Here is a 24,230-nt window from a genome sequence, read left to right on the forward strand (position 1 = left end):
GTGAAGATGTGTGTTCAGAGGTGGACTTTCCCCCTCTCACACTTTAGGCACTCACAGTTTTTCAGCTATTTCACTGAGTTCACGGTGGCAAGCCACTTCTTTGAAAGGGTCTGTGAATTCTCTCAGTTTTCCTGCTATATTCCTGCAACGGTTCTTGGAGCAAAAGTTCATGATGTGAGTCTTCACACATGTTCTTCTGAGTGAGAGTTGCAAGTTAGTCCTGCCTCCTAGCTGCCATCTCCTGCCCCAGGGTAATTATTAATAGCATCTTCTTTTATTTTCCAATGGGTCTCAATAGATCACATAGTGATCTACCTGTCATAATATTTCAATTGCCTGTGTTCTCTGTATCTCCTGCTGGATGACAAGCTCAAACACTTAGTAAGAACTTAATAACTTTGTTGAATGAGTGAAGCATTGAGTAGAACTAGAAGTCTTCTGTGAAATAAACTTAGTACAGTTAACCTTTTAGAGCCTGTCGTTAATCCACATTGGCCTCCTTATCTCCTTGCAGCCTGTAAGAACTGAGAAACCAGCCGCAGTTTCAGCCAGTCTGTGACTAAGTCCACATCCTTTAGATACAAGGAAGTGGTGGGGATGCTAAGGTTGGGTAGGTCGTGTTGCTATATCACCCTCTTGTGGCTGGTGTGTGAAACTCATCACAAAATCCTTTCTGTGGTATAATCTCTAAGGTGGTAGTTCTATAGACCTCAACCCAGATCTCATTTTGGTTTCAGGTTAGATTTGGTCATCACTATTTTTTAAAAGTTACCCAGGTAATTCTAATATTTAGGTAGCTTTTGTTGTTATTGGCAGGTTTGGGCCATGCTTAAGTGACCAGGTGGCCACCTTTGACAGACTACTTCTTGGTATATAGAAATGTATTTAGTTTTCTCAAAGCTCACCAGGGGGCCAGCATATCTCCAGATCAGTGGCTCTCAACTTGGGGAGATTTTGCCAAGCAGGGGACATTCGGTAGTGTTTGGAGACACTTGATTGTCACAATCAAGGACAGGGCATGTGCTATAAACCCAGTGGGCAGAGGCCAAGGATGCTGTTAAACACCCTACAGTGCACAGGACAGCCCCATGACAAAACAGTTATCCAGCCCCAAATGTCATTAGTGTGGCAGTTGAGAAACCTTGCTCTAGATTTTGTCCACAAGGGGAATTTGGAAGAGTTCAGGGAAGGGAATTACTCTGGCAGTGACAAAAATTAAACAATCCTTTCAACATAGTTCTCCACGTGGAGGGTGCTTCCTGACCTTTAGTGAAAGGGATGCCAAGCTAACCCTTGTCCACCTCCAGGAAAAGGACAACCTCACATCCTATCTGATCAAATCTGCCTCCTTCAGCATTTCATAACTATGGCATGGAGACATAAGGCCAGGAAACACATCATGCCATGCTACTGTGTTATAAATCCTTTAGGAAACACAAGACAAAAGTGCAATTTCCTTGATGGACTGGTTGTAATTTATTCATTTCCGAAAAGTAGAAACATAAACTTTGGAAGAAGAATCAATTCACAGTGGCTTCTCAGCCAGCACACACCACCCCCTGTAATAATTACATCTCTGCTGTGTGAATGGAGGAAGCGTCCTGAAGAGCCTGGGACTATGCCCAGTTGTACTTCAGAACATCAGTCCCTTCAAACTGAGAATGGGTGTGTTTTCCTCCTGACTTCTCTAGAATTCAGACATGCTTGGTCAAAAGAAAACAGCATTAGAGGGGAAACACGGGGAAAACTTATTGTTTTAAGCCTGAGGAAAACGCAAGCTCCTGCTCCCCATAGTTTCCCATCTGGGGGAAACTAGAGAGTGGTGAATGTATCACCAGAAGGGGTTGTTTTCCCACTTGTAAACATGGTCTAGGGTGAGAGGCATAATGCCAGTGATGTTTGGTGGGTGGCCCAAAAGACTCCCTCCCCAGTGAGGTCTTGAGCGCAGGGGTTTAGGATACTTGGAAGTGAAAGCCTCTTCTTCACCCTTTGTTTCTGTCCTTCCATCAGTTAGAATTCAGCTACTGGTAAAACCCAAGTGCTGGGAACTGAGCTTCTAGAACAATCTGAGTTGTAGTAAAGGAATGGGTGCTCATAAGCCTAGCATTTACAAATCTTCATTAGTAGCTCCACAGTTTTGAGAGTAGACAGTAAATGAGGGTAAGGTTATACAAGGGTGGCATAGTGTATAATTGTGAGGAATTTTTGTCTGCCTACCACCTGAATCCCACTTCTATTATTTGTAGAATTCCTTAATTCATAAGAAGTGAAAATGGAAAATGCCAGATATTCAATTACCAGCCTCCCTCGGAGATAGGACATGGACATGTGACCTAGGATTGACCACTCAATTCCAGACTTTGAATTATAAGCTAGAGATGAAAGGATGAAGAAGCATCCTGGAGAATTCACTTTCATGGCAGACAGTGCAGCAGTAACAGTAATATCAAGTTTCCAAGTCCAGCAGAGACAGTGAGGCAGTGGTAGAGTCTGTGCCTAGTGCTGGGGACAGTGGCTGTGCATGAACAGGATGGCCATCCCTGGGCTAGTTTTGTAATTTTGGCTGTGCCCCCAAAGCCTAGTCTCCTCTTTTCCTGCTCACTTTCAAAGCATGGTTTTGCAGAACCTTCTAGCAGTTATTGGAACCGATCAGTATCTTTTCAATAGGTTCCTTTTCTACATTAAAAAGCCAAAGCCAGCTTCTGTTGATTGTAACCAAGAACTCTATTAAAGAAGTTGATACCAAGAAACGAGATGCACTAAGCAACAGGCTTACAATGTGAATTGACCACATAAAGGAGGAAAGATACAAGGCAATAAGGACCTGAGTTTTGAGCTGGGAAGTTGGTGCCCCTTATTATGCAATTGTATGATAGTAGCTGTTTCTTACAGTACTTGCCAAGTTTATATAAGAACCAATAAGAACAAGAAGAGCTTAAATTGAAGACAGCTTGTCTGAAAGCAAAGAATAGGAAAAAACATAGGACTTTACCAAAAAAAAGGCTCTTTCTGCCTGCAGCTTGCAAAATAAGTTATTGAGCATTCAATGATTTGAAGTTGTTAGACCAAAATAACTTAATTTTCTACTAGAAGATAAATTTAGTGTGAGGAGAGGTATGCAGGGAGTAGAAAGTGCCAAGGAAAGACCTTGACCTGCAATACCCCCTTGAAGCCCTGGATATAAAATACGTTCAGAATCTGGTCACAGAGAGTCTTAGCTGAGGTTCCAGGTTTGTTCAAGGGAATCAACAGAGAACTGGGATTTAAACATCATTTTGAGAAGTGAAAAATCACCATGGGACAAGTTCCTCTTAGTATTCCAAGCTCCTTTGTAACAGCACCATCAAACATTTGCTACTTTTTTCTTTAAAACTGAATGCCATTTGCACAGAAGTGGACTTTTAAGACTCTTACATGGTTTCCAGTCCACTGTTCAAAACTCAGAGATCTCAAAATTGTTCTTTCTGTTTATTGACTGTTTAGCTTCTGGGTTTTGCAAATAAAATAATGATATTCTGAGCTTCTTTTATACAATAATATCAGAGTGTTTTATGTATAATAAGAAATTCACCCTTCAGCCTCTATTCAATCTTTATCCTGAGAGAGAAACTGAGGCACAGAGGCTTGATCAGGTCTGCAGGTTATCATGATCAGCTCCCAGAACAAAGTAAAGACGGCCAAAATGTAAACTTTTCCAGACTTTGTGACTGGTGGTCCACTGTGTGAGATAGGTACTCAGATGTCCTGGCTTTCAGTCTTTGGTTTTTATTATCCAGTTCCAGCCAAGAGCAAGATGCCCAAAGTCTGAACTCACATTACTATCCATTTCATCTGCCACAACACAAAGATGGAACGCTGTTATCAAGTAACGCTCTGTCCTGCGCCTGCAGCCACGGCAGAGCAAGCTAAATTCTTGGGAAGCCTCACTTCCTTGTTCATTTCACAGATGTATGTGGAAGAAACATCACCAGGCAGTTGATCCAAGAAGGGTACAGATGTGTAGCATGTCTGTCAGAGGAAACCTGGGGCCTGGGGCCAAGTTCAGTGTTCATTTTGTTTTTTCCATTTTCCTTCAGAAAGTCCCTTTGTTGGGTCTTTGGTATCAGCTCTCTGGAAGTGTCACACTAGCATAGACTGTGATGGAATTTGTTTCCTGGGGACAAAGCAGAAGTCTGTGAGGGGAGGGACTGGATACTCACTTCATAGGATGCAAATGAAAACAGCGCTGCTGAGGAAAAGGAAAGGGTCTTAGAGATCACGGCTTGTGCAGGGTCTGTCACAGACAGGGCCTTGTTGGGGCAGCACTTGGGTACCCACACTGCTTCTCCACCTGCAACAAGGGCCACAGCTCCCTTCCAAGCATAAGCATGTCATTATGGGGAGCATGATCTGAGGACCAGCACTCAATGCCCTGTCTCCCCCTTTGCCCTCTCCCCTTCCATCCCCTTGTAAGGCAAACCATTTGTTTTGCTGTTAGGCATGGATCACAATCTGGGGAAGCCAAGAGAGCTGTAAATTATTGAGTTTTTAAAAAGTCTAGCGGGACTCAAAGGGAGAAGAGAAAAGTGGTATTGGTAGGGGAGAGGAAGGGGAGAAGAGGGTTATGCGCAAAGATCTCTCATGTCAAAGAAACAAATAAAAGAGAATGGGAATTTAAGGGGTTTTTCCATAAAGTGTTAACTATAGCATATTGGTTTTGTCCTTAAGTAAATTTCATTAAAAATCTATATATTTTTTGAAGCTTTTGAAGTCAGGTTTATATTTTTACTTCCCTCTTAGATATGACAGTGTACTGAGAATGGATCTCAAGTTGAAGATGGATTTCATCTTGAAATAGGGCATCTGCCCAGGCACTTCTGGGTAGGTGTGTGGGTGGTAAGAGCTTTGAAAAATAAGGTGGATGCAGGCATTTGTGTGACCTTTGTGCCTCTATAACCCTGGGCTCTCTTCTGAAACAGCCCAAGTGGACCAAAGCTTTCAGCCCAGAATTTATTTCTGTTCATTCGGCAAAGGAAAGATTCCTGTCACAAGTAAACTTAGTCCCTGCTGATCTTGCGATAGGGTAGAACAGGCAAGTCTCATTTTGAGCTGCACCTCATATTCTCTTCTAGGTTTAACACCTATGCAGAGCTCCACCCCTAAATATTCTGATTAAGTGGGGCTGGACAGAGTCTAGGCATGAGCATTTTTACAGCGCTTCCCTGGTGATTCCACTTTGTAGCTGGAGTTGAGAACTCCTGGACTCCAGCTGCTGTTCCTAAACTTGAGTGTGTATCAGAATTACCTGGTGTGTGGGTTTTTTAATATGTAGGTCCCTGGCCACTCTCCATAGACATTTTCATTTAACAGAATCCTAGATGGAAGGCCCTAGGAATCTTTATTTTTAACAAGTACGCCAGCTGATTCTAATGTGGTCCTTGGACAACTCTCAGAGAAACACTGGCCAGCAGGGAGTGAGCAGTGGCCCCATGTGAGCAGGTGTTGGGGGTTTCATGGAAATGGAAAACCAAGGCCACAGAGACTCATTTTTGCCTGCATGCTGTGGCCTACCTTCCCCGGTCCAGGACTCATCAATGTGTTTCATTTAATTTGTTTTTGTTTTAGTTTTTAAATTTTTTTCTTTACTTTTAAGTTCAGGCGTACATGTGCAGGTTTGTTACACAGGTAAACTTGTGTCATGGGGATTTGTCGTACACATTATTTTGTCACCCAGGTATTAAGCCTATTGCCCAATAGCTATTTTTTCCTGATCCTCTCCCTCCTCCCATCTTAAAAAAAAAAACAAACAAACAAACAAAACAAAACTTCCTCCTTTTCCCCTCCTCCATATATTCCCCCTCTACAGAGAGTAGGCAGAGAGATGCCTCACCTGGACAGACTCTGGGACAGGCTCTGTGGCAGCAACATATATGGTGGTGCAAGGGTCCTGAGCTGGGAAGGGGTCAAGTTTCTTCTGAAGAGGCTACGAGAGAAGCAAAGAAAGCAGATTAGCTGAACAGAGAGAGCTAGTTCTCATCCATCTCTCTGATGGAGAAGCACAGACTCAAGAAGCCTTGAGGCAGAACATTCCTTTGAGTCATTTGGTTCAACCTCCTTCTCAGGTGGGAATTCTCCCTCAAATTCTCTGGAACTCAATTCCCCAGGCTTTGCTTGGACTCCCCAAGTGGTGTCTTGGAGTGCACAACCTCCCAAGGCAGCCTCATCCATTGTTAATGCTTCCCAGATGTTTTAAATGTCTTCCTCAAAAGAAACTGAAATTGGTGTGGCTCTTACAGGAGCAGCTGGAGGGGACAGAATAGCAACAGCATTTAGTCCATCTCACTCATATCACCGGCTACATGCGGAGTTCTTGCATCCCACACTGCCATTCCTACTCTTCCTCCTCCTCACATATGTCTTCTCATTTGTCTCACAACCACTCTATGTGTTAAATACTGTTACTCACACTTCACCGAGGATGAAGCTACAGCTCAGAAAGATCAAATGTTTTCCTAATGTGTACATGCAAGAAGTGTCAAAGCCAGGAGTCCCCTACCTTAAGCTCTTTTAACTTAAGGTACATGTCCTATCACTATTCTTCTTTGGTCACCTCAACTTATAATGACCTATCCCTTACCTAAATTCCTCAGGTATTTAAAGTCTAATTTATACATTATGGTACTCTATGCTATATTTAAAACATTCTGATATATTTATGTGTTGTTTCTCCAGTCTACACATTCCTTGAGAAATAAGCTATATAGTTTTGTATTCCCCACAGAACAGTGTGGGACGCATAAAAATAAACCCTTCAGTTGATATTTGTTGATGTTACTTTGAAAAAATTAAAACCCACAATACCTGGACAAAGACTTCAAAGTAAATTGAGACCACATCCTTGTAAGATGTGGATGCCATCACTTATAATAGGGAAGTCATTAATTCAACACTTTTCGGGGACACTGGTTATGGGATAATGCTGCTGTCCACCTTCCCTGGGTATAGAGCCAGACTTGAAACCACACCACTTGTGTTTTGATGCGAGAAAGCTTGGAATTTTGTTATGTGATGGAAGGGTTAAAGAATTAGGAAAGTTTATTGGAGGAAAAAGGGATGGGACATAATTTTTCTCTTCATATATTTGATGAATTGCCATACAGAAAAGGAATTTGATTTGCCTGTAAAGTGTTTCAGGTTTAAACAAAGATTAGGATTTGGGGGAAATACTTTGGTTCAATATAATGAAGATCTTTCTGATAGTAAAAGATGCTCAAATGAGGGATAAATTGCCTTGACAGGCAATGAACTCCTATAGTTTTAAGTGCTTGGGCATGGTCTAAACCAGTGCTGCTAACTTTTATTATGCATATTAATTACTTGGGGATCTTGCTAAAGGGTTGATTCTACTTCAGAAGATCTGGGGCAGGGCCTGATTCTGCATTTCTAATGAAGTCCCAGGTGATGCAAATGCTGCTTGTTCACAAACTATATTTCAGTAAAAAGGAGCTAGGCAACACTTTGGAAGTAATGTTGTAGCAGATAATTCAAGCAGTGATTGGGTGGTTCAAATAGATGACTTTCAAGATCCCATATAATTCTTAAATACATTTTGAAGAAATTTTGAGTTTAAGGAAGAATTTCTTGCAGTAATGAGATAGATTAAGAGGCTATGAACAACACATGCAACCTCTGCTGGTCTTCCTGTTTGGGAGAACTTTAGCATGACCTGACCTAGAGGCAGAAGGAAGAAGGCAAATAAATTTACATTTTAAACATTAATTCAGAAGTTTTAGAAAAGACAAAAATATGTAAAAGAAATCGCCCATCGTCCTATTAAGACTATGTGTGTGCTTAAATGTTGGCTTCAGGATCTTTATCCAGGCATAGGGGATTATTTTAAACATAATTATAATAAGTTAGTATGTTTTTGTATCTTGTCGTCTTCTGTTAGGATCACTGATTTGTACATCTTTAGGGAACATCATTTACAGGCAACTCCAGGGGCATTATTTTCTCATAACTTTTGTGAATGGTGGCCCCTGGAATTAATTCTGCAAGACAGTAGCTCTGATAAGTCCTAGAAGAGTTCCTAGCCCACAGTAAACATTTGTTAAGTGATTTTCATGTTATTATATTCTTTATAAGATTATTTTATAACCATTCCAAAAAGACTAAAGGCATTGTTAGTTTTTAAATAATTGTCTACATTCTTACAGTCTTTATAATGACATAATAAAGACATTGCAAATATGAACAAAGAAAATTGTGAGAATGTGGGTAAGTCTAATTATGTATTTTGTATATAAAACAATAATAATTATGTCTTTTATGTCTAAAATATATATGAAATTCAAATAATGACAAAACAGCCACATAAATCAAGAGGTGAAATTATTGTGGACTTAACATAATACGCAGGAGAGAAGTAAACATTAGACTTTGGTAAGTCAAAGACATATTTTACAATTTCTAGGGTAGCCACTAAAAAGACAGAAAAAACTTATTCACTAATACGTAGAGGAGAAAATTGAATAATAAAAATGTAACTTAAAAAAATTTCCACCAAAGAAACCCCAGTCTCAGATAGCTTTACTAGCAATTTCTACCAAATATTTAAGGGGAGAAATAAGACCAATTCTACCCCCAAATCCCAAAGAATGATAGAAAGGAAATGCACCCTGTAGTGGGTTGAACTGTGGCCCCAAAAGATATGTCCACCCAGAATCTCAAAATGTGACTGTTTGAATAAAGGTCTTCACAGATGTCAAGATAAGGATTTCAAAATGAGGTCATCCTGGATTAGAATAGATCCTAAGTCTGACGATGAGTGTCCTTACAAGCGATGGAAAAAAAGAAGACACAGAGAAGGAGGTTATGTGAAGATGAAGGCAAAAATTGCAGATAAACAACTATAAGCCAACAAATGCCACGGATAGCCTGGAGCCACCAGATGCTGGAAAAGGCAGAGGATTTTCTCCTAAAGCCTCCAGAGGGAGTGTGGCCCTGAGGATGTGGCTCCTTATTTTGGACTTCTGATCTCCAGAACTGTTAGAGTATAAATTTCTGTTGTTTTAAGCCACCAAGTTTCTAGTAATTTGTTACGGCCTAGGAAACTAACACATACCCCAACTCATCATGTGAATTAGCACAAATCTTTATATCAAAACCCCACTCGTTAGGCATGACTCCCCAGGTCCCTTCCAGTTCTTAAAGTCTGAATTTTTAACAGGAGAGTGACCAACTTTACCATGATGTGGGTATTAGGTAGAGTAGCTCTTTGTCATTTTGGGATCCATCTGAGGCTTGTGATTAAAGAAGAGCCCAGGAAGAACTCTGTTACTTATTTTACTTATATTTCTACCTCAACTTGTATCCCAGTTAGATATATTCACAAGAATGCTATATACCAGCCACTGCAGTGCCTTCTTAAAAAAAAAGGCATTACACAAGAGAATTACAGGCCAATTTCACTCAGAAACATAAGTGGAAAACAAAACTCTTCACAAAATACTAGCAAGTCAAATCCAGTAATGCTTGAAAAGGACTAGACTAAATTGGTCTGCAACAAAATTAAGACCTTCTCTTTACCAATAGGTATCTCTGAGAAATTTCAAAGGCAAGCCACAGATAGGTGAAGGTATTTGCTGACATATCTGCCAAAGGGAGCATATCCAAAATATATGAAAAGCATATGCTAGTCCATAGAAGAAAGACTAAACTTCAAAGGAAAATGGGCAAGAGATTAAATGTGCACTTTAAGAAAAAAGTTTAATATGGCCAATAAACATATGAAAAGTTGCTCAACTTCCTTAATAATTAGAGAGATGTGGAATAAAAGTATAATAAGACATCCAACAGTAGGACTAAAATTAGACTGTTAATACCAAGTTTTCATTAGAATGCAGAGCGATTGAGGCCGAGAGCAGGGGCTCATGCCTGTAATCCCAGCACTTTGGGAGGCCGAGGCAGTCAGATCGCCTGAGATCAGGAGGTCCAGACCACCCTGGCCAACATGGTGAAACCCTGTCTCTACTAAAAATACAAAAATGAGCCGGGTGTGGTGGCACGCACCTGTAATCCCAGCGACTTGGGAGGCTGAGACAGGAGAATGGCTTGAACCCAGGAGGCAGAGGTTGCAGTGAGCTAAGATCCTGCCACTGCTGCTCCAGCCTAGGCAACAGAGTGAAACTCTGTTTCAAAAATAAATAAATAAATAAATAAATAAATAAATAAATAAATAAAGCATAGCAGTTGAGACTCTCATATGTAGCTGATAGAGAAGTAAATGGATACACCCACTTTGAAAAACAGCTCGGCCTTATCTAGTCAATTTGGAGATATGCATACTCTATGATTCAGTAATTCGACTTTTAGGTATATCTAGGTATATATTCAACAAAAATATTTGCACATATCCACTTAACGGCTTGCATATGACTGTTCACAGCTGCAACTTTCATAATAGCTTCAACCTGGAAATAACCCACATGTCCATCAACAGTCAATTGGATAAATGAACTCTAGTATACTCATACATTTATATTCTATGAAGCAATGAAAAAGCATGCATTATATCTAAATTCAAAGACATGTGTGAATCTCATAAAGATAATATTGAGCAAAATAAATCAGACATGAGAGAAAAAAGAATAAAGAATTCAATTTTTATAAAGGTCGAAGATAAAAAAGGAAAAAGCTAAACTATATTTCTAGAAGTCAGGATAGTGGTTATCTTTGGGGAGGAGAGAGGAAGTAATGACTGGGAAGTGGCACAGGAGGCCTTCAGGAAGTATGGGCAATGTTCTAGTCTTTGATCTGAGTGGTAGTTTTATGGTATTAGAAGACTCAATACTGAGGCCAGGCACAGTGGCTCACATCGGTAATCCCAGCACTTTGGGAGGCTAAGGTGGGCGGATCACTTGAGGTCAGGAGTTTGAGACCAGCCTGGCCAACATGGGGAAACCCCATCTCTACTAAAGATACAAAAATGAGCTGGGTGTGGTGGCAGGTGCCTGTAATCTCAGCTGCTCAGGAGGCTGAGGCAGGAGAATTACTTGAACCCAGGAGGCGGAGGTTGCAGTGAGCCCAAATCACACCACCGCACTCCAGCCTGGCCGATAAAGCAAGACTCTGTAAAACAAACAAACAAACACACAAAACAAAACAAAACAAAAAAACGGGCAATACTGAAAAATGTAATTTCTCCTCATATAGATCTGTAGACTCAATACAATTCTAATAAATTTTTTTCTTTTTATGGTACTTAATAAGTTGATTCTAAAATACATATGAAAGTACAAAGGAACAAGAATAGCCAAAACTTTTTGCAGAAAAACAAATTAGGAAGACTTGCTTTATCAAATATTGAGATATGCACTTAAGGGTAATTCAGTGAGCTGACATTAATGTGTTTTGTACTTTTTTGGTCAGAGTTGATCCTGACTGAGGAGTGCATATGCGTGAGTATGTGTGTGTGTGAGTGTGTGTGTGTGTAAAATGGAGAAGAGGCCTCAAAGTGTGATTAGAAGCAGTTGGAGGTAGCAGAGGAGGTGCAAGTTAGTCCCCTCAAGTGTTTGCAAAGTAAGACATGCCTGCCCAGTGCTCTCCTAGGTGCTGTAGTGGCTACAAATAGAGTAGAGAACAGACTCCAGTCCTCAAAGACTTTTAGTCTTGCAGGTCAGCTCAGGCTCAAATGTAGAACTGGAGGACAGTCCTGAACTGATGAATGCCACTGAATTTTAAATTTTATTTAATTCAAATTAATTTAAATTTAGAAACCTACATGTGGCTAGTGACTACCATATGTCATGCTTCACAGTAAAAAAGAGGGATGCTAGCAGCATAGGATAGAGTAGTGAGGGAAGACACTATGGTAAAGATGAACCTGGTTACCTAAATATGCAGATGAGAGCATGGGGGGAAAGGGTTACTCTTGGGATTCTCATCTATGTAAATGGAGTTTAGTTGAGGGAAGGATGGAGCTGGGTTGTGTAATAAACCCTCCAGGCCACTAGGGGACAGCAGAAATAAGAACTTTGTCCAGGAGTCCATCTCCTGGTTCTCAGAAGTGCGTATGCTATCTTTTGATGCAATTTTCTAAGGTACTAATCAAAACCGTGTTTACCTTCACATCCTTTACTCAAGAATTTGCCTCTTCCTACACCCCAAATGGCCAGATTCTGGCCTATACAATACCAAGAATTGCCTTCATGTTGAAAAACAACAGTGTCTCTACATCTAACCATGATGCTTTTAGTGTCTCTATCCCTTCCTTCTACCATATCTGCTTTTCAACTTCACCATGTATCCAGTTTTTCCATCCTTCACTTCTTAGTCCGATGATCACTCTATCAACAATGCTTTCTTCCATCTCCAGTCTATATATCATCTTTCATCTCTTTAACCACACTCTAGCTAGAATTTTGAAGATCCCACCTTCCTTGTCACCTTTGCACTTTGTAAATGCCTAAACTTGGATCAGTACAACATGTCACACAATAGCTTTTCCAAACCTTCTCCTCTCTCCTCAAGCCTGCACTGTTTTCCCTAGAAAAGGAAATAATTGAGTAACATGGAACCCTAGGCTCCTAGAATGCCAGAGCTGGAAAGATACATACATACAGTATTTATTTCCAGCTTCTTCATTTTTTTGCTATGAAGAAACATGACCAGAAAATTATCCAGTGTTACCCATTATTAGTGACCTTTACAAGAACTCTTGTTCTTGACTCCTGTTCCCTACTTTCCTCTGCTCTGGATGGAAAACTGTGAATGTTCAACAAGCAAGGTAGACTGGCCAGGAATCCTATAGGAAAGAGGACAGGTTCATCTCAAACAAAATATAGAACTTACACCTGGTTTCTGGACTTGGGCATAGATTGTAAGGCTTTTTTTTTCCACTGTTGTCTGGTAATGGTCCGTTTTACCTGGTGAAAAGAAACCATAATGGTTATCTCCCTCTGGTCCCCAGCAGGAGCTCCTTACTCAGACCTGTCTGGTCTTTACTGTCCTTTGCATACCCAGTTTCCCCAAGGGTACAATAGAAACAAAGCCCTGAGTCCCAACCTGCCTGCATATTTGTCGTATTGTCTTAGGTTAGTTACTTGATCACTCTCGGCCTATCTGTGAAATGGGATTTGAAATACCTGCCTTGTGGGGCTGTTGTGATAATTAAATGAGATACCACTTGTAAAGTGTTTAGAATATTGCTTGATGCATAACAAATGCCCAATATGCATTAGGTGTTTTTCTCATTGGTGTCCCATTCAATTACTTTAATCTCTGTTGTTCAATGTGCATATCTGGTCTCCTAATAGGATTCCAAGTTCTTTGAGGGCAGGGCTAGTTGTTTATACCTGTTTTATATTTTCCAGCTGGTAGTATGTTGCTTCACTCGCAGCTTTCTCACCTCCCTATTTCTGGGGGAATTGATGTGTGGGAGGTAAGGGTGGGGGGACATGTAAGAGGGATGTTCCAACTGGGACTGTTTAGAAAATAAAGCAACAATGTCATTCTGTTGCCCAGCCTCTGGAAATTTTGCTCAGGGCCTAGGGTCTCTGGAAATTAATAAGTTGCAGAACATTTTAATTGTTAGCCAATTTTAAAAAGCTTTCTTTTTAAATTATAGGAGTAATTTATTCTCATCATAAAATAAAAATTGCGAAGAAATATATAAAAAGTATAAATCCCCTTCCCCCATTAACCAACCCAATTTCATTCCCAAAAGAAACCATATTTCTCAATACCTGTGAAAAGAAGTGGGGAAAAAAGAGAAGAAACCATTTTTAAACATTTGATGTATATCCCTGTAGATCAGCTCTGTGCAACAGAACTTTCTGAGATGATGGAAATGTTCCATATCTGCAATGTCTAATACAGCTTACAGACACAGGGCTATGGAGCACCTTAACTGTGACTAATGCCACTGAATTTTAAATTTTATTTAATTCAAATTAATTTAAATTTAAAAAGCCACATGTGGCGAGTGACTACCATATTAGACAATGCAGTTCTGGATATTTGCTATACTTATATAGGCTTTTTTTTTTTTTCACACAAATGGTGTCATTCTGCACACACTTCTCTGTAACTTGATCTTTGCACTTAAAATGTCTTGACGCTAGGCCAGGCGCAGTGGCTCACGCCTGTAATCCCAGCACTTTGGGAGGCCGAGGCGGGCGGATCACGAGGTCAGGAGATCGAGACCATCCTGGCTAACATGGTGAAACCCCGTCTTTACTAAAAATATAAAAAATTAGCCGGGTGTGGTGGCGGGTGCCTGTAGTCCCAGCTACTCGGGAGGCTGAGGCAGGAGAATGGCATGAACCCGGGAGGTGGAGCTTGCAGTGAGCCAAGATCGCGCCACTGCACTCCAGCCTGGGCAACAGTGAGACTCCGTCTCAAAAAACAAAAACACAAAACGAACAAACAAAAATGTCTTGACACTTTTCATGCTGGCACAGTAGACCTATCTCATTCTTTCTAAAGTTGCACAGTATCCTTTGTATACATCATGCGGCAGTAAGGATGGTGAGAAAGTGGCAAACTGAACCATGGAGGTTTATTATGGGCAAAGTCCAAGCAGAAGCAATGGAGGCTAGACCCAGAGGAAATCACAGCCTTTAGGATAGACTTATTTTAACACCAGTTAATTTATTCTCTTAAAAAACTGGGCTGGGCACAGTGGCTCATGCCTGTAATCCCAGCACTATGGGAGGCTGAGGTGGGCAGATCACGAGGTCAGGAGTTCAAGACCAGCCTGGCCAACATGGGGAAACCCTGTCTCTACTAAAAATACAAAAATTAGCCAGGCGTGTGGCACGCACCTATAATTCCAGCTACTCAGGAGGCTGACACAGAAGAACTGATTGAGCCCAGGAGACGGAGGCTGCAGTGAGCCGAGATCATGCCATTGCACTCCAGCCTGAGTGACAGAGCAAGAATCTGTCTCAAAAAAAAAAAAAAAAAAAGGAAAAAAAAAAGGCACGTATCTGAGGAAATAGCATTTTTAGGAGAGGCACATTTTTCTTTGGAAGGGAAAGGCCCAGTGTGTATGTGGTGAGCATGGTGGAATGTGCTGCGTGAGGGTGTGGGGAGTCTTGGGGAGGAAATGTGGGGCAGCCACTGATGAAGTTCCAGGAATTCAAGGAAAGTCAACATGGGATTTTTTTTGCATGGGTATGAGTACGGTGTCCCTAGTGGTTTCAACTTCACTTTTTGGTCAGAGTTGATTCTGACTGAGGAGTATGTGTGTGTGTGTGTGTGTGTGTGTGTGTGTGTGTGTGTGTAAAATGGAGGGGAGGACTCAAGAAGCAGTTGGAGGTAGCAGAGGAGGTGCAAGTTAGTCCTTTCAAGTGTTTGCAAAGTAAGACATGCCTGCCCAGCACTCTCCTAGGTGCTGTAGTGGCTACAAACAGAGTAGAGAACAGACTACAGTCCTCAAAGACTTTCAGTATTGCAGGTCAGCTCAGACTCAAATGTAGAACTGGGAGGACAGTCCTAAATGGTCAGACAGATGGAAGAGGTGAGGTTGATTGTTGCTGCTTAAAAGGATCATTGGACCAAGATAATTTAGTCTCAGATTATTTTCCCCAGTGCAAGAACAGGTTTTTAGGAGTAAGCTCAACTCAACTACAAGTCACCAAGGTCTTAGGCTCTAATGAATAAGTCTTGGCCTTAAAATTAGAACATCTACATTGTAGCCATCATAAGCTGCATGGCATTGGACAAATCACATCATCTCAGTGGGTCTTTTCTCTTACCATAACTGAAACATGAGGGTGTAGAGTATCTAATATCCTTTTCAGTTCTTACCTGAAGCATAAGTCTTATGTTACCATGATTTAAAATATTTTAAATCTGTTCTAGGTATTGTTTCCAGATGCTTCTAGTGCAGCCTCTCCTGGTCATAGCACTTAAACATTGCCATTTTAACTCATCTACACTAAGAGATTTGTCTGTCTATCTATCTATCTATCTATCTATCTATCTATCTATCTATCTATCTATCTATCACCCATCAATGGGAACCACTGTGTTCAGTGTTTTCCGTGTATTGATACCAATCTTCACCACAATACCATGAAATACTTAATATTACCCCCATTTTGCAGATGAGAAGTTAAGTCATTTGATCACACAGCTTGTCAGTAGCAAAATCTACATCTGAATGTAAGTTTATTTAATGCCTATACCCATATTCTTAATCAATGTATTCTCCTGGACATGAAATTGCCAAAGAGTCCATTGAAAAGCCTTCAGCATCAGGCTGCATTCTGATGATTATATCATTAGAAGCTGCCAATAAAATTTCTTTAGCAAGGTTTTGTGAAAGGTACAGCAACTAAATATAAATTTTACCACAAGTTGGAGGCAGAGTTTTGTGTGTTGCTAACTTACGAGGGACAAATGGTAAATGGGGATGAGGTGAGGATGGGTATGTGTGTTGGGAAAGGTAGTGGGGAAGTGTGGGATGGGGAGAACTATTCCCTTAGAGCATAACCATGTGATAAGCCAAGTGTAGTTGAGGAAAGAGTATGGCGTAGGATCCCAGCAATTTTGCTAGGTAGGTAATGTGGATAAGTTCAGTTCAGTTTTCTCATCCTGAACATCCAAAAATCTCACTATTTCCTTATAGTACAAGCTAAATGTAATTGCCCTACCCCCAGCCCGATAGGCTGTCAACCTAATTTCTATCTGAATCATGCATCCCTCCTGCCTGGCTAACTCTTAGATGGAGGAAATGAGACACAAGTAGGTCGCTGTGCTATGATCTAGATTTTTTTATATAAGCAAAACCAACATCAGAGTGCTGAGGTAAGGGCTTTTCTAAGAAGGTTGCATGTAGATGACATTGATCTACTTGAGAATGAAATCAGTCATCAGCTCAGTGTTCTGAGGACCAAGTTCTATTTTACCATCGGAAGGCAGCCAGGGCATCTGTCCTGGTCTTGGGTCAGGACATTTTGACTCCAGTATTAGTTGGTAGTAGTCAAGGTGGCTGAGGGGAGCACAATGCCCTGAGATATTGAATCATAGGGACATTTGGAAGAGAGGACAGGGGATGGTACCTCTAGGCACTTAAACTGCAGGGGAATAATTGTGCCTTATTGGTTTCATTCTAACCTTGGTGACTTTTTGGATGAGATCCAAGAATTTTCTGAATTCTGTTCCCAGTGAATACTCTTAAACCTCTTGTACATTTCTTCAGCATTACCTTGACAGCAGTGCTAGTCACACTAAACTGAAATTATATGAATAATGTCTCTCACATTAGAAACCTGTGGCTCTTCTATTTCTCTCCATAGCCTAGTAGAGGGGATCAAGGCATGTTGAATTAGACTGAAATAAGCAAGGTCCCAGGATATGTTTATCTACTATTTTTGCAAAGGTGGCCCCATGCAGAAAACCAAAGTGGTGAGAGCAAGTCCGAGCCTGTGGGGAGAGGTCCCCTGCTTACCACAGAGAGTGTGATAAGAATCTCTTTATTGCCAGACACCTACCTCTTTTTCTCAACTGTAGTATTACCACCATGATGAGAATCATGATGGCACCCCCTAACAGCCCAGCATACATTGCCCATGGCTTTGTTTCTGGAAAAAAAAAAGAAGTCAAAGAGCAATCTCAAAAGTATTCTGAGCTTAAAAACATCCTACATGAAAGTGGGATAACGGAGCCTCATGTTCTATTTCTGCATTCTCTCCCAAGGGAGATGTTTGTTTTCATGGTTTTAGAGATCAGCTTTAGACCACTGAAAATTTTTGTGTCTGTTTTCTTATTCTAATTTCTTTCACTATACTTTCACATTCTTAATTTCATAAAGATTTTTCTATCCAAATGCTTTATTTTTAACTCAACTACCACATATCTAAAATTAAATTATCTTCATCTCTCCTAAGTCAATCTCTCTGCCCAGTTTCTCCATCTTAAGATTGCTAATGTGTCCTGTATCCATTTTGGGTAAAGAGAACATAATGGTTCCATGTGCCGTCCCTGTGAATTCACACTATTCTCATGAGACCCTGGGAGGAAGAAAGATTTACTTATCTATTTTAAAAATAAACACAATAGTGCTATTGCTGTCCTTTCATGAAAATAACTGTGTTGAACCCAGCAGACCTGAACTGAATGGAAAGTATTTAGTCTTTCCTCTAAATCATCTTCATGTTTAAAATTAGCCTGAGAACTAATCATCAAGGCTCAAAATCAGAAAGAAAACTTGTATTGCTTTCTCTCCTTTACCCACTTTATCAAATTCTTTTGAACTAGGAGCAACACTTTGAAAAACAGTGAATGAGAACTATTGCCCCCAGTAAACAAGACATGTAGCTCAATAAGATAATAATGAACAATTATTGAACATTTGCAACGGGCCACATATTTTTAGTGCATCACGTATACTGACATATTTAATCCTCACAATAATCTTACAAGGTAGGTACACTCATTACTCCCATTTTATGGAGAAGGAAAACAGCCTGGAGAACCTCGAGAACTAGAGCTTGATTTAGGAGTAGAAATGTGGGTGAATACTAAAGACAGAATTCTTGGAGAGTCAGAGAGACTTATGGGCTTGGGAAAAGTTACACCAGGGTAATGAAACAGTGGGGACCAAGCTGAAGCACTAGAGTTCTAAGTAGAATATTCGCACTAAGGTTCTAAATAGAGTAACACCAGATGCTAACATTAATGTGTAAGGGAAACTTATGAGGATGATTGTGGAATAAGCCTGCTTGTTGTTGAACCTGTGATGAATTTGTGGGGCAGAAATTGAAAGAAAAATCGTTGGGTTCCAAAGGAACAGAATCATGGTGGCCAATAGCCTGAACTTTGTGTTTCATCAGCCTATGGAACTGATTCATGGTGGCCCCAGGCTACACTCCATACTCTCCTTCCTGCTGCACCCTAAGCTGTCCACCATGCCTGCCCAGCCTTGATGCCCAGGCCAATCTTCCTTTCTTTCTGTCACCTTTCCTGACCATCCCAGCTCTTGTTCTTCCCTCTCCCTTGGACTGCTGCAGCACCAGTGGTTTATGTCATGTATCCTAGAACCTGAGTTTTGGCAACATCATCTTTACCATGGAGACCATTTTCAGTGATGTTATTTGGAGCCAGATAGATAGGTTCATATTGTGGGTCTACCACTTGATAGCTCTGTGACTACAGATGAGCTACTCATACCCTCTGTGGCTTCAACTTCCTCATCTGTAAAATGAGCATAACAATAAGTTCACAGTGTTGTTCTGAGAAACCCATGCAGTAATGTATGGAAAATGCCCAGAGCAATGTCTGGAATCCATCATGTGGTCAGTAAGTGTCAAACACAATCAGATGTTTACAGAGTCGACCAAAGATATAGACAGTCTCAATGAATTCATAAAATGCATCCCACAAGATCCAAAGGGGTGTCCAGCCTGATAGCTGACCAGAAGTTGTCTTCTGGGTTTGAAAAGATTCTTTTTTTCCTTGGGCCTTTCATACATCAAGTTAGCCCAAGGAATCTTACTGAACTGACTTTGCAAACACCTTGGTTATAGGTTCTGTCCCCTAAATTAAATGTTTTAATTTTGCCAGATACCAACTTCAACAGTCATATGCTCTGATTAAAAAAAAAGTTAAGGGACAGGCAGAGAGTTCTGAATTTGTATAAAGCATGACATTTGGAATCATTGTTGATGCTGGAGGAAGGAGCAGCTCCACTCTGAGTGACTTATGGTCACTGAGAACCCTCTGCACAGGAGTGTGTGTGTGTGCGTGTGTGTGTGTGTTTGAGAGAGATTGATCCATTCAAGGTTTATGATATTGACACCAGGAACCACTGGAGAACTCACTCTAATACTAGGATAAGAAGGAAAGCCAATAGCCTGAACTTTGTGTTTCATCAGCCTATGGAACTGATTCAGCAAACCATTATAGTAGCACTTACTATTTTGACTAGTTCCTCTTTCTTCTTCTATCATAGATACTTTGGGAACTTCCAATAGAACAGTTGATTTGAGAAGAAACACCACCACCATTTATATCATTTTAAAAGATAATATTTCTCTCCAATTTCACTTGAGATTAAAAAAATAAAACCAACAGACAAAGTAGTACCTCTGAACTGGAAAATAATATGACAAAACTGCATCAGTAATGCCTGGCGAGTCAGCCTCCTGTCCCTCGCGCCTGATGTTGGTTGCTCTGCTGCCCACCAACTCACAGGAACTAACGATGACTGGGCGCGGCACCAAGGCTTCAGGATGAGAACGCCAGCCCTCTCTATCTTTTCTAGGGTCTTAAGAGGATGAAAGCAATCTGCTACCTTTGTCCTATGACAAGCATCTGCCAGTCCATCTAGATCTGAGAGACAAGTTGGCCATGGTCCTGAAAAATATTTTATAAATTCTAGTTTTTTTTCTAATCTTTGGATACAAATAAAAACAATAGACTTTTTAACCTTAAGGGAATTATAATATAGTGCTTATTTCACCCAATGCACTAATTTTATTTTGAGGACACTGAGACTCAGACAGGAGTATCTAGAATCATAGAAAAAGTCAGTAGCAGAGCTGAATAAGATGGGAACTACAGATTTTGTGGTTTGTGCTTTAGCCTCTGGAGATGGGGTCCCCATAAAGAAGGCAGTAGTGATGTCATGTCAAAGCTCTTTTGACTCAAACCTTTTCAGTCAAAAGCCCTCTGAGCAGCCAACCCATCCTTTATCATCCTCCATCCAGTGCATGCTCATTCCTGGCCCTAGGCTACACCCCATACTCTCCTTCCTGCTGCACCCTAAGCTGTCCACCATGCCTGCCCAGCCTTGATGCCCAGGCCAATCTTCCTTTCTTTCTGTCACCTTTCCTGACCATCCCAGCTCTTGTTCTTCCCTCTCCCTTGGACTGCTGCAGCACCAGTGGTTTACGTCATGTATCCTAGAACCTGAGTTTTGGCAACATCATCTTTACCATGGAGACCATTTTCAGTGATGTTATTTGGAGCCAGATAGATAGGTTCATATTGTGGGTCTACCACTTGATAGCTCTGTGACTACAGATGAGCTACTCATACCCTCTGTGGCTTCAACTTCCTCATCTGTAAAATGAGCATAACAATAAGTTCACAGTGTTGTTCTGAGAAACCCATGCAGTAATGTATGGAAAATGCCCAGAGCAATGTCTGGAATCCATCATGTGGTCAGTAAGTGTCGATTACTTCTGCTAGCCTCAATTCTCCAAATAGTTGCTAGGTTCTAGGAGGCCAGAGAACATCTCTTACACTACTTTAACAGCTCTCTTAGTACTCAGTACATAATAGAGTCTCAGTAAATTCTTGTTGATTGATTGGAAAGACAAGAAAATGAGTTTGATCTCAAGTCCAAAGGAGTCTCTTCACCGGTGTCCAGAGATGATTCAGTCCCATCTGTTCTTTACTTATGACTTAGTTTCCCTATCTGTATAGTAGGCCCAAGTATTTTTACACTTGATGCTCATCCATTTGTTGCTATTTTCTAATTATATTTACATGGAAATCAAATGTCAGAGACTCCATGCTCTTAGGAATTTGGATAAATATGAAAAAAGTGCTACTATTACAGTTTGTTCAGGTCAAGCTGCACGTGATTTCTATAATTTCTGGAAGTAATTTCCTTGTGGTTCTCTAAGTCTTTGCTCGTATAACTCTGCTAGCTCTACTCTGTGCTTCCTTGGGTGCAAAGTTTAGTCCTTTCGTCAGTGATACGGTTTGGCCATGCCCCCACCCAAATCTCACCTTGAATTGTAATAATCCCCATGTGTCAAGGGTGGGGCCAGGTGGAGATAATTGAAACATGGGGTGGTTCTCCTGTGTTGTTCTCACGGTAGTGAATAAGTCTCACACGATCTGATGGTTTTATAAATGGAGCTCCCCTGCACAAGTTATCTTGCCTGCTGCCATGTAAGACGTGATTTTGCTCCTCATTCACCTTCAACTACGATTGTGAGGACTCCCCAGTCATGTGGAACTGTGAGCCAATTAAACTTCTTTCATTTATAAATCCTCCAGTCTCAAATATGTCTTTATTGGCAGGATGAGAACAGACTAATACGATCCATTTCCACAAACAAACCAAAAAACTTTTTTTAAAAAACCTACACCAGTAATTTTGTGGGCTTAAGCTCTCTACTGAAGATTGAAGGCTCCCAGGAAGCAAATTCCATTGTGAACCAGGCAGCTTTCACCACCCAGCAGGCTCAGACCCTCTCTTTCTCTTCCCATTTCTGCACAAGCATCATCTTCCTCCATTCTCATACAGAGCCATCCAACCCACACCCAGATTCCTCGGGGGTCTCCACCTGCCTTCTAGCATTTATTAAGGTACTATCCTAAACAAATATGATTCCTTTTCGAAGAGGAATTCTAGTAGCAGTTCCTTGATTATAATGTGTTTCTTTAAATATTATATTTTTCTACCTAGTAAGATGTAGAAGTCCCACTTTGATTGCAAATTCCATGAAGGTAGGCCCTGTACCTTATTCTTTATTTGTATCCTCCATTCCACCTGAAACAATATAGGGCAGGAAGGAACTCAATATGCACTCGATGAACTAAGTTAGATTAAATTAGAGTCCACAAAAATGGATCTGGAAAAAGACTGTCATGTGCCTTTCTGTTTAAAAATTACCAGAAGGAATGCAGGGTCACCTGCTGAATGGCCCAAGGCAGGAATCAAAGGGAAGGAGCAGTGACCCACTTGGCTTATACTTTACAGTGACAAGATGGAGCCAGGAGGCAAGTGTGTGTCTGTGCCATCGGCGCTTCACCTGTGCTCCCATTTTCAAACCACCATTTCCTGTGGCAGAAGCTCCAGCTCTTCTTCTCTTTGCTCAGTCATGTGGGGAGGCCTCTCTGGATGGTGATGCTGAGAAATCAAAGTTGTCCTGGGGTCCACAAGCTCCTGTCTCCTTCATTCACAAAGAAATGCTACCTGAACATTTCTGAACCAGAGGTTTGGAACTCCCCCTACTCCCAAGGCTCTTAGAGGCAACTGAGCAGGTTGGTCAAGAACTCACATGCCATTTGGAAAGAGTACTTTGCTGGAGTCTCCACCCTGGGCCCTCCCCACCTATTGGCTGTGGTTTAAACGTGATAACTTGGCAGACAGTCACACCTCCAAGGAAAAAGCCAGAGGGCTTTTTTTTTTCTTGTCTCTTTAAGTCTGTTGTCACAGAAACACAAAAGCGTCTCCCTCTCTCTCTCTCTTCTCAAGTCCCCAAATCTTATTTTTTGTGTTTTTTTAGGGAAGATGAAGAAGAAAACTAAAAAGAATCTGAGAAACAAATGTAGTTCACCCAAGAGATACTGCGATGTTAGCCTAACGGTGGGAGCATGCCGGATCTCCTTCCTGCCTTTCATGTGGTTCTGTCAGCAAAGGCTGCCATCTTCAAGAGATACATTCTTGTTCGTGGCAGTTTCCATTCAGAACTGGGGGTGGGGAAGGACGCTCGTGAACCATATACTAATTTAAGTTCTGGGGCCATCCAAGTGAACATTTTACAGAGTTCACAGCTTCCAGAAAAATCCCTCATAACCAGTATTGCAGAGGCTACTAGCTCCAGTGCGATTTCGCTCATGCTTTCGTGGTAATATGAGTCTTTTCTGGGCGTGTAGCTGCTCAGCTAGGAGCTATGTGTCTCAGCTTCCCTTGTAGCGGGTGTGGCCCCATTACCAGGCTCCGGGCTGTGTGAAGTTTTCCGGTTTTTTCTTTCCACCATTGTTGCTTCGCTCGCTAAATTGGGAAGACCCTAGAGAGAGACCTGTCTTTGTGCTTGGAACATCTACGTGACTCGGAAACAATGGGAACTCCCTATTTGAAGAAATGACCTTGTTAGAAAGGGGAAGCCTCCGAGCTCACTGGCAGGCGTCAGCCTTTTCTTTTACCGAGCTAACTCAGAGGTGCTGAGCCAGCGTTTTGCTGATCTACTGAAAAAGATCCTCTCTTCAAGATGAGCTTCCAGGGGCATTCCTTTTTAGATTCCTTCATTCTAGCACAGCCATATCTATTTCTGAATACAGTCATTGAGGACGGCAGCAAGTCACACACTGTCCAGAGCTGACCCACATCCACTGGCTTCACATGACCTAGCCAGAGTACTTCATAGCACCCTAGGATTTGGACTTTGCAATAAAGATGCTTCATCATGATAGACATTAAAACACTGGAATGGCAATTGGAACAAGGATGAATGCATGACCTGAACAAATGTCACTTAAAGAAAAAGATTTCATGGAACATA

At 41.2% G+C, this 24,230-nt stretch overlaps 1 protein-coding gene across 2 annotated transcripts in view; it reads right to left on the minus strand.

The window, feature by feature from the left end:
* Positions 1–1,447: 1,447 nt before the first annotated feature.
* The window catches only part of SLAMF1 (signaling lymphocytic activation molecule family member 1), a 38,961-nt gene continuing 16,178 nt past the window's right edge, over positions 1,448–24,230 (minus strand). Inside the window, exons 4-7 of one of the 2 annotated variants that reach the window (XM_050758887.1) lie at positions 17,481–17,570; positions 12,832–12,905; positions 5,870–5,962; positions 1,448–4,153 (exon numbers count right to left, since the gene is read on the minus strand). In XM_050758887.1, coding sequence (XP_050614844.1) covers positions 4,103–4,153; positions 5,870–5,962; positions 12,832–12,905; positions 17,481–17,570 — 308 coding nt within the window. In that variant the 3' untranslated portion in view covers positions 1,448–4,102. The remainder of the gene's footprint in view (positions 4,154–5,869; positions 5,963–12,831; positions 12,906–17,480; positions 17,571–24,230) is intronic. The other variant, XM_050758897.1, reaches the window with a different exon arrangement.

The sequence above is a fragment of the Macaca thibetana genome, chromosome 1 (genome assembly GCF_024542745.1).
Source record: "Macaca thibetana thibetana isolate TM-01 chromosome 1, ASM2454274v1, whole genome shotgun sequence".
Classification (NCBI taxonomy): Eukaryota; Metazoa; Chordata; class Mammalia; order Primates; family Cercopithecidae; genus Macaca; species Macaca thibetana.